Source organism: Antechinus flavipes, chromosome 1 (genome assembly GCF_016432865.1).
Source record: "Antechinus flavipes isolate AdamAnt ecotype Samford, QLD, Australia chromosome 1, AdamAnt_v2, whole genome shotgun sequence".
In the NCBI taxonomy this organism is placed as follows: domain Eukaryota; kingdom Metazoa; phylum Chordata; class Mammalia; order Dasyuromorphia; family Dasyuridae; genus Antechinus; species Antechinus flavipes.
The window spans coordinates 562,895,295-562,906,499 of record NC_067398.1 but is presented as its reverse complement, the minus strand read 5'-3'; the positions used below and the strand labels follow the sequence as shown (position 1 = coordinate 562,906,499).

Sequence of the window (11,205 nt, the reverse complement as noted above, 5' to 3'; positions counted from 1 at the left end):
TTTGCAGGAAATTTGTTGCTTGGGTAAGGTTTTTACCTTTTGTGCCAAGCTATTAATTCCCTTTCCAAATTTTCCACAACTCATTTTTCCCCCATCATTCCCCTTTAGTCTTCCCATTTCATTCATTAAAAAAATTCTAGAACTCTTTTAAAACATACTTGCTTCATCTCTTCCAGGAATTTTAGTTGAAGTTGTGCCCAAGCTGTGTTTTTCTTTGCTTGTAGATGGTTTGAAGTAATTCTCTTTAGGATTTTTTTTTTTTTTTGTCTTGGGTAGACTTCTCATTATAGCTTTTTATGGAGAGATTTTTTTTTTCCTTGTTCATTTTTCTAGCCTACTTCCTCTGCATTTTACTTATTAGGTTCAGTTGCTTCTGGAAGAAAGATCTCAGCTGGTCTTGGGGTCTTTTTGGAGTATTGAACATTGTATTATTCTAGGATCTCTGAGACAGCTGAGGTTGAGAGCCTATAAGCTTTCAGTGCTCCCAAAATGGTCTGATTCAGGACAAAATCACAAAGGACAAATTCACAAAGTGCTAATTCACTGGTTTAAGCTCTTTAGATTCCTTACCTGGGAATAAGAGTAAACTGCCACCATCAGTTAGGAAGTTCTGCTACTTCTGATGCACAGAATTGTAGACTGCTGTTTGGTCTGATTTCTGCCCTGGCTCTTCCTCTTTTGGCTTCAGATTAGGCTGTAAATTAAAACTGAAACCCTATTTTTCTCCTGGGGTTAGTCACAACTGCTGCTGTTGGCTTCTGGACTCGTTCTTCTCAGGCTAGGGACTATTGCTGTTTCACATCAGAGAATACCAACCCTGAGTGCAGAGCCCCTTAAGTGAACGCTCCAGAACTGAGGACTGGCAAAACTGCAAATCCTGTGTTGCCTCAGTATATTTCTTAGGTCTTTTCTTGTCTTAGTGCACAGCCTCTGTGTGTGTTGGAGGGCAGCCAGCTGCCTCTGGCTTTACTTGTTCCTAGAGTCCACAATTCTATTTCCAGCCAGAAAAATGACTCACTATGACCTTTTCTTGTATTTCTCCATTAGTGTTCTATGTGGTGCATTTTCTAGATCTGTCTGGAGAAGTTTTGTGGGGAGGGGCAGCTTGCTGCACTGATCTCTGTTACTCTGTCATGATGGTTTTGCCTCCCTCAATGCCTGGATCAGATGCCTTGAAGTCCCTTTAATTTTGAGATTCTGTGATTCAGATGCCAAAATTATTTATGAATGATTTCCAGAGGCTGTGTTCCCATATCTAGTCTTTATCTTGTAGTAAATGCAAACAGGTAGTTGGACAGAAAACAAAAGCATCTTTCAGTTATCTTATTCATATAATACCAAATTCAAATAGGATATAGTAAGCATCATGTATTAAATAAGATAATTGTTATTAATCACAGGGACTGGTTTTTCTTTTATTATCTTTATTACACTATGAATGAGTATAGCTAAGCTAAATTTTTTGGTAACATTTTCTCCTTTCATCATGTTAGATGGCTGAGAAGAAGTACGAAACCACCATTGGATCAAGAATCAGTTACTGAAGAGATGTTAGTATTTGGCCCTATTGAATCAATGACTACTTTGGGAAAACAAAGTGCTCTAATTATATATGAGAACATAATTTCAGCTTGTAGAGCAGTGTCTGCTTTTTCTACTGATAGATTGGGCAGAAACATACAGTGTTATTGGTTCCATAAATTCATGTCAAAAAATAAAAGTATAAGAAGTTGCAGAAATGCAATTCTGAAGGCCAATTAACATGATTATGTGGCTCCACAGCAAAATATAGTCATCAGAACAGTAGCTTGATAATGACAAAAGGCATCCTGAGTTTAGTCTATCTTAAACAAGAGAAGATTAATTTTGGCTTCAGAAATGTTTGATCTTCATTTTCAAAATCTTCAGAGTTTTGACTTTCTGTTTATGAAGTTGACAACGGCATTCATGAATTCATCAGAGACCCATCTTTCACAAAGTAAAGTACATTCTTCAAAATTAACTTTATGCAGTGTCTCTTTTTCAAAACTTCGAATTAGCTGTTTTGAAAACATCATAGCCTATAGAAAAAAGGAGACAAAAATAGGATAAATATAAAGTTATTCCTTCACTTATTCAAGAAAAAACGTTTCATGTTGAGTACCCATACATGCAAGGTCCTGAGCCAAATGCTATAAAGTATATAAAGAAGTATCAATTATAGTCCATGTCCTCAAGGGCCTTGAGATTTAATTAGAGACTTCATACACATACTCATAGTGAATATATACACATATATATGTATATATGCATATATACACATACATCACTGCAGTAAAAAGTAGTGTGTTTTAAATACTATATCAAAGTTGTTTCCCTCCAATGAATGTTCCAATACCTTATTCTATAAAAACCTTTAGGTAAAGTTTGTATAAATGAACAATGAGTGATCTAGCTACTATATTAAAAAAGCAAATGGTACAGTTAATAAATCTACAAGGCAGTCACTTTAGGTACTTGTATTATCAGCTTAGAAGTCACCAGTTACGGCCCTTTTGTCTTTTGTTCACTTTCTCGTAGGAATATGTCTCCATGTGTTATCTCTGTGGCCTTCCTCTAATTCCATCTATGATAAATCGATGGAGCTGAATAGTCTGAGAAGGCCCTTGTATCACAAATCTGCTCCAGCTTATATAAATGCACACATATCAACTCACAGAGTTTTCAAGACTCCATCAGGGCTATTCTGATGGAAAAATTCTAGCCTATTAACTGCCTTGCAAATGACAAGATAAACATGATTTTCTTCATTTTGCTGAATTGGAGTATGTTTATAGAAACTAAAGTGGAGAAAGGAAGGAAAAAGATTGTTTTTTAAACTCAGACTTCAGCTAGTGACCAATAACATGTATTAAGGTCTTTCTCATCCTAAGAGCTTTAGGTTTTTTGAAAAAATATATTGCAAGTCATTGGCTTCAAGATTTAACACAGTGTTTAAATGACCAAAGGTAGAACTTTCAAAGGTAAATATCATATATCAAGATTTCTGAAATGAAAATTTTAGAAACCAAGATGCCATTCCAATTCCTATTTTTCTTTTCTAACTCATTCCTTTAAGGCAAATTTCCTCCTCTCTCATAAAGTTATTTCCATAAATCTAATATGTGAAAACATGAATATTTACCTTTGGGGGCAGTTGCGCATATGCCTTCAACCTGGTCCAAACTTCTCTCTGAAAAGTGCTATCAGGAAAAACTTCAGTAATAAGTCCTTGAGCATAAGCTTCTTGGGCAGTCAACTTCCTTCCAAAAATAAGCATCTCAGTTGCCTAAATTGAACAAGGGGAAGATGTTAACTTGATGAAATAAAGATAAGGTAGCCTGGGGCTGATCGATGCTCTGTGGGCACTGGGACAGTTGTTTAGTGTAATTTGTACCTCTCTGGAAAGAGAGAGAAGGGTGACAAGCAGGGGTGGGAAAATACAAAGCTTAGTCTTCCCTGCATGCTAGTTTCTACCCCAAAAGATTTCATATAAAATGCCAACAGCTCCTAGGAGGCCATCTCCACAGACAGCCCCTGAGTACGGAAGGGGAAGCAAGATACTACCTCAGTATATTTTACATCTGGGTAGCATGATTATACAACAGTAATAGCTCTATTAAAAACTTGTAAAAACTCACATAATCACCCTTGTGAACATGGGCCATTTTTCAATACTAAGTCTTTTTTGTTCTGTTCCTATATGACTTTTGGCCAGGGCTGATCACTACCCAAGAACTGCCCTGTAAGTAAGATCCTCAATCCACCACGCTGTTATGGACTGCTGCTTTCTTCAGCATCTCAGTCCTTCCTTATGGGGCTGTCCATCTAGATGGTCTGCTCCCTGACCCTGGGAATTCAGCCTCAAGGGTCAGCCTACTTAATCAGAGTTTGGTCCTGGAGCAGTCAGATCTTGATTAACTGGGAGGAACCTTTATATAAAAGCTAAACTCAAATTCAGTGAGCCATCATTTTTTCCCAGCAACCAATCTCTCTTTAGTAAACCCCACAGCTTACTAGGCAAATGCCCACGAGTTAGCTTTGTACAATTCTTCAAAACAATATACAGTGTTCTTTTCTACTTAAGATGATTTTTAAAAATTTTTTTAATTAAAGCTTTTCATTTTCAAAGTATATACATGTATAATTTTCAACATTCACCCTAAAACCTTGTGTTCTAAATTTTTTCCTTCCTTCCCCTCACCTTCCCCTGGACGGCAATATATTTAAAACAATGAACAAAATGTTAAAAGAAGGTGGTATGTAACCCATTGGCCTCATTCTCCCCATGCTACCCACCACTATTTCAATGATTTTACCTTGATTGGACCCATTATCTTTGGAAAGGTATAAGAGGAGCATGCCTCTGGACTCTGGCCCAGCTGAATAAATGGTGTGTGAAATGTTGCCTGTTTGAACAAATAAACAAACAAAAGCTCTTTTGTGATGACTTCTCAATTGGCCCTATTCATCCATATAATCTAAAATTTTATTTTTGGGAGGAGGACCAGATCTTCCTATTTTGCTTTGGCTGCAAATGCAATGGGACTTGCTGTTACCATTGACTGGCACCAACCTTTTGACCTGTTCTATGACATAGGCTGGTTTGTGTGGCTTCTGGAGGTGGGGAGGGAAGGTTTAATCACATTGGTGGAGGATTTAATAGGGTTACCTGATCAGTTTAAGTCCTATTATAGCTTAAACTCCTGAACTCAAAAGAAGGCGGATCTTTCTCAATAGCAGGGATTACACATATGTGCCATCACCACGCCCAGTTTGGTTTTAAATGAAAATCAGTTAGTTTAAAATGATTTTTAGTTAACTTGAAAACTGCCCAAAACATGGACATTCTTAATTTTTCCTCAGGTTTTGAATTTTTTTTCTGTGCTTCAGAAAAAATAAAAGTCTTCAAGAATTTTTGATGGAAGAGAATTAATTTACAATTATAGTTTAAACTGAAAGTTTAGATTTCATTTAGACTATTATGAGATACTAGGGCTGATTTTTTTTTCCCTCAAGATTTTTACAAGTGCTTAAAAAAATTATAGTTGAATCAACGAGCAAGAAAGAAATCAAGAGCATTTTAAATCTTCCCATTCGTTTTTGAGATGAGATCTTATCTTTAAAAAATGCTCTTTGATTAAATAAAGCAGACACAATTGCAAAAAGAAGCATATAAACAGATTATCTCAGCTATTATGGAAAGATCAGAAATCGATATTGATTAGGTATATTATTATATTAAATATACTATTAAAATAGTAATAGATATATATGGAGCATATCTTGGAGAGGAATTGGCTTCAAAGATTGATTTGGGGGGAAGGGATGTATTTATTATATGACTTTTTTAATATGTAGGAAAGAAAAAGCAGAGAAATATGCCTTTTTCTCACATGGAAGAAAAGGAAAGTCTTAGAATTATGGAGTTTTCAAGATAGAACAAACTGAACAAAGAATGTTGAAAATTTTGACAATTGAAAGAGGGGTTTTGAAGGAAAAAGAAAGAATGCAGATAAAACAAAGAAAACGTCCCAAAGCAAATATGAATACTGAAGAATACTCATACTTAGAGGGTATGATACAGATGATGAGTCAACAAAAGAGACTTATCAGACAGGAGAATCAGGAGACTGCAGTATCATGAAGCCCCAAAAAAGAAAGAGGTTCTAAATGGAGAAAATGGTCAAGTGTCAAAGTGTTAAGAGGTCAAGAAGGGTAAGAATTGAGAAAAGATTTTCAAATTTAGCAATTAATAGAAGTCTGATAATTTTTAGAAAGAGCAATTTTAGTTTAGTGATGAAAAAATGGAAGTCACTGTAAAGGGTTGAGTAACGACAGGAACTACAGAGCATGTAAACATAGTTTTTTTTTCCCTAGGAATTAAATTGAGAAAAATAGGAACAATATAGGAAGTGGATTGTAAAATAAGGATAAGTATGTAAAATAAAAATAAGTAAACTAAAATAGGGATAAGAAGACAGGCACATTTGAAGGCAGTAAAGAAGGAACCAGTAGATAGGGAAAGATTAAGATTAGAGAATAACACATTGTCCATAGACAATGAAAATGTTTATGAATAAACAAGAGATAGAAAGAATTACAGGAAATAAAATGGATGATTCTCATTACATGAAATTAAAAAGTTTTTGCGCAAAAAAATTCAATGAAGCCAAGATTAGAAAGAAAGTTAAAAAAAAAAATTGGGGGGGGGGTAAAGTTTTACAGTCAGTTTCTCTGATAAAGGTCTCATTCTTTAAGCATATCAGGAAGTGATCCAAATTTGTAAAAATAAAAGCCATTCCTCAATTGGTTAATGATCAAAGGATACGAAGAGGCATTTTTCAAAAGAAATCAAAACTATCAACAGTCATAGGAAAAAACTATTATAAATCATCACTGATAAAAGAAATGAAAATTAAAACAGCTCTGAGATACTGCCTTACACCTATCAGATTGACTAACATGACAGAAAAGAAAAATGACAGATGATGAAAGGGATATGGAAAAATAGGTACACTGATGCACTGCTGGTAGAGTTGTGAACTGGTCTAACCATTCTGAAGAATAATTTGGAACTATGCCCAAAGGAGTATAAAACTGCAAATGCTCTTTGACCCAACAGTACCATTATTAGGTCTGTATCACAAAATAATTAAATAAAGAAAAAAGGAAAAGCACCCATACACACTATATGTATATATATTGCATCTCTTTTTGTGGTAGCAGAAAATTGGAAATTTAAGGGATGCCTATCAATCGGGAAATGGCTGAACAAGTTGTGGCATGTGATTGTGATAGAATACTATTATGCTATAAGAAATGATGAACCCAATAGTTTCAGTTTCTGCAAAATGGATAGAGAAAAACCAGTAGAACGTTTTACACAGTAACAGCAATATTGTATGATGATAAACTGTGACTTAGTTATCCTAATCAAAAAAATTATTTAAGATAAAACCAAAGAATCCATGGCAAAATAATGCTATATATCTCCAGAGAGAGAATTGATGAATATGTAATACAGGTTGAATCATAGTTATCTTTATTTTTCTTGGGTTTATCTGTTTTCTTTTACAAAATGGGTTAATTTGGAAATATATTTTGCATGATTTCATATGTATAATTGATAATAAATTGCTTGGCTTCTCAAGGAGGGGGGAGTTCCAGGAGGAAGGGAGAGAACTTAAAACTCAAAATTTTAAAAAAGAAAAAAATGATTTAAAATTTTTTTACATTGAGAAATATTTAATGAAATTTAAAAATAAACTTTCTATCCATTTCCAGAGAGAAAACTGAGGAACTTAGCATATATTAAAACATAATTGTTTCACTTCCTTTATCTTTTTGTGATATAGTTAATACAGAAATATATTTTGCATGAGAAAAAAAGATTAAAGAATGAGAGGGGATAATTAAAGGTATAATCTGTTAGAGAAGGAGGAGGAGATGGAATCAAGGGCACATGCAAAGGACTTAGTTGTCGCAAGGAGAAGCCTTGTCTCATAATTAGAAATTAAAGGAGATAAGAGTCAGAACTTCTGAGATGATGAGGAGGGGAGAAGAGGGAATTCCTGGTACAAAGACTCAATTTTCTCAATAAAATAAGAGGTGAGGTCCTCAGCTTGGGGAAGGGAGCAGTGCTTCCTGTGTGTGTTCTGCAGTTTGTATATGCTGCTCCTGCTGCATAGAATTTCAGAGTTGGAAGAGTCCTTTGAGGATCTCTAGATCAACCCCTTCACTATATAGATGATAGAATCTGTTCTAGCAAGGTGATGATATTAAGTATTGAATCAGTAATGGAGTTGGTTGGTACTGGAGTCTGGATTCCCAGTCCAAAACTCTTTCCTTTTCTTTACTAATCAATAACTGATGCTTCATTTAACTTATGTGGAGTGCCCTTTCATCAACGGTGGCTTGTTTGATAGGGAAAAAATGTTTTATTTATTTTTATGTCAAGGAAAAGGGGTATTCTCCCACTTTTATTTATAATACTGTTGGGCAAAATCCTTTGACAAAATCACCTTTTTCTCATCCTAAATTCTAAAACAGCTGAAAAACAATAAAAATTGGGGCAGGACAAATGTTTCTATGGCTAGATTTTTTTTTAATTCTAAAGGAGACATAAAGTCCTACAACCTGGTGCCAGCTTTGGCTCACCTTGTTCTCTTTTATGCTCCAGTCAAATTGCCCAACTTCTTGTCTTCAGAACTCTGTCTTTTCATATTCTACTTCAATAGCCTTATAATTTGTCCTCTATAATATCACTGCCTCTCTGTTTCTGAGATCTCTTCTTCCAGTAGCTTAGATATTCTTTCCTATGGGAGTCTTTCCTAAATTTAAACATCTAAATATTTTCTCCCTTTTTATCTAGCAGCTTGGTGGTGCAGTGGATAAAATCCTGGATCTGGAGTCAGGAAGATCTAACTTTTAATCCAGCCCTGGACAGTTATGTCACTGTGTGGCCACTTTGTGTATTTCATTTAGCTTTTGCCTACCTCAGTTTCTCCATCTGTAGGATTGAAATAATAACAGCACATAAACCATAACGTGGTTGTGAGGATCAAATGAGATGACATGTATAAAGTGCTTTGCAAATCCTATATAAAATCTAGTAGTTATTCTCAGATTATGTTCTATTTATTTATTTCTTATTGTGTTTTTCTAGTTTCCCTCTTGTAAAACAGTGGGGACAGGATTTTTTTTTTAGTCCCGGTATCCCTAACACTAGCAGTGTTTTCTACCTATTTAAGACCAGCTTACAATCTCTACTATGTGTTTGTCGTGTACATACCAATTCACGTATTATCTTGCTTGTGCTATTAGAATGTAAACCCCATGAGGGCAGGGACTTTTTTCTAATTGTAAAGACATTTTGAAATATATTTAAAAATTTTTTGAGATCCAAATTCTCTTTTTCTCTTCCTTCTTCTCTCCTTGAGAAGAAAAGCAAGTTGATATAGGACATATGTATGCAATCATGCAAAACATTTCCATATTAGTCATGTTTTTAAAGAAAACACAGACCAATCCTCCTATTCCATCCCTAAAAAATAAATAAAGGAAAAAAGTATTCTTCAGTTTGCATCCCGATTTCATCATTTCTTTGGAGGTGGGTACCATTTTTCATCATGGTTCCTTTGGAATTGTCTTGGGCTCACTGTATTGAGAAAAGTTAATTCATTTCAAAGTTGATGATTATACAATATTGCTGTTACTTATGAAACATTCTACTGGTTCTTCTCACTTTACTTTGTATCAGTGTATATAAGTATGTATATAATGTATTTTAAAAAGGAAAGAGGACCTATATGTATAAATGTATATATCTCCCCACGTTTTTCCTGAAACCATCCTGATTGCCATGTCTCACAGTACAATAATATTTCACCACAATCACATATCACAATTTGTGTAGTCATTCTCCAATTGATGGGCATCCCATTAATTGCCTATTCTTTGCCACCACAAAAAGAGCTGCTATAAATATATAAATATATTTATACATATAGGTCCTTTTTCTTTTTAAAATCTCTTTGGGATAAAGATATAATAATGGTATTGCTAAGTCAAAGGGTATTGAGAGAAATAATTCCTAATTAAGTCCTTCAAGAAGGGAGCACAAAACTACAACTCCCTTGATGGACAGACTGACTGATGTGGTATCTTGATTAATTATTATTTTTAATAATTAGAAATAATTACTAAGATTAAATAGCCTCTTGAATGTGCCTTCTCTGAAATGCCCCCTTTCACTTTCAAAATGCTTATAAACCCAAATCTAGGATATACCTAAGCTTAACCTCTAGTCAAATGACCTATTTCATTCATCCCAACAAGGTTCACAAGCTTCTATAATTTTCCAGCTTTATTACAATAAAAGAAGCTCTGGAAAAGAAACTATCTGGGAAGATGGCTGGATAAGTCAGAAAACCCCAAACACTTCAAATTTCCCCCAGAAACAAAAAAAAATTGTGCTTCATGGTGAATCCAGACCAGTGAAAAACAAATAAAATTGGGGTAGAATGGGGCTTCTCCTGGGACAATCAGAGAATCCCCAAGAAAGACTCCCAGAAAGTTTGGCCAGTGTGAAGTGTAAACAGATTTTAAACGTGAAATGAGAGAGATTGAGAAAAAACTTTAAAGAAAAAAAAAGAGCAATCCAAGAAGATTATGAAAAGATAGTGAATCAATTAGAAAAGGAGACCCAGAATCTTAAAAATGATAAATAGAGTTGGGCAAAGTAAAGCCATGGAAGTTATAAGAGACCAAGAAATAATACAACAAAAATATATAGAATTTTTGAGAACATAAAGTTTCTCACTGGCTATGTGAATTTCAATAAACTTCTTACTTTTTGGAACTGTTTCCTTCTCAATAAAATGATGAGGCTTGAGTATGTATAATAAAAAACAGTATACTACCATTTAGTAATTTAGGGTCTGCAAATCACTTTATATATGTTATCAAAGGCAGAAGATAGTACAGTGGTTAAAAGATTGGATTTAGAGTCAGGAAAATCCAAGTTCAAATCTGACATCAGAAACTAGCCTTCTGTAAGTAGTAAATAAATAAGATAAAGTAAGGCACTGATCTGAGTTTCCTCAACTGTAAAATGAGAATAATGGTAACATGCACTTCACGGTTGTGAGGATCAAATAAGATAATATTTGTAAAGTGCTTAACAAGTTGTCTGGCATGTAGTTAAGGTTTAATACAAATGTTAGCTGTAAAAACATAAATTATATATATATCTTGCTTATCTCAGAGCATCATTATGAAAAGCAAATAAGATCATATTTGTTTAAAAAAGGACTTAATAGTGCTTGGCACATAATAGGTGTTATATATGTTTATTCCAATGCCTATTTTCTCTTATCTCATTTGATTTGATTACATAACTTTTAAAGTTGATTATAGCACTAACATCTTATGGTTCTAAGATTTGTATATACTTGAGAGAAGTGGATTCATTATATTCATTCATAATTTTTATGATAAATCTTGTATTATTATTAGGCAATATTTTTATAAAGTATTCTTAGAACTGAAGAATGAATAATATAGGCTGCTAATATATTGAACAGCATGCCTCATTAAGAACAAATCAGCTAATTTTCATGAAAAAAAAGAGGAGGATAATCACTCATTTTCTAAACAAAAAGCTGCTTTTATTACAATCAAATA

The 11,205-nt window shown here is 34.1% G+C and overlaps 1 protein-coding gene across 4 annotated transcripts in view; it reads right to left on the bottom strand.

The window, feature by feature from the left end:
* Positions 1–1,762: 1,762 nt before the first annotated feature.
* ECI2 (enoyl-CoA delta isomerase 2) overlaps positions 1,763–11,205 on the bottom strand; it is a 35,362-nt gene continuing 25,919 nt past the window's right edge. For all 4 annotated transcript variants that reach the window (XM_051970744.1, XM_051970743.1, XM_051970746.1 and 1 more), the window contains exons 8-10: positions 4,338–4,427; positions 3,164–3,307; positions 1,763–2,060 (exon numbers count right to left, since the gene is read on the bottom strand). In XM_051970744.1, the coding sequence (XP_051826704.1) occupies positions 1,905–2,060; positions 3,164–3,307; positions 4,338–4,427 (390 nt within the window). In that variant the 3' untranslated portion in view covers positions 1,763–1,904. The remainder of the gene's footprint in view (positions 2,061–3,163; positions 3,308–4,337; positions 4,428–11,205) is intronic.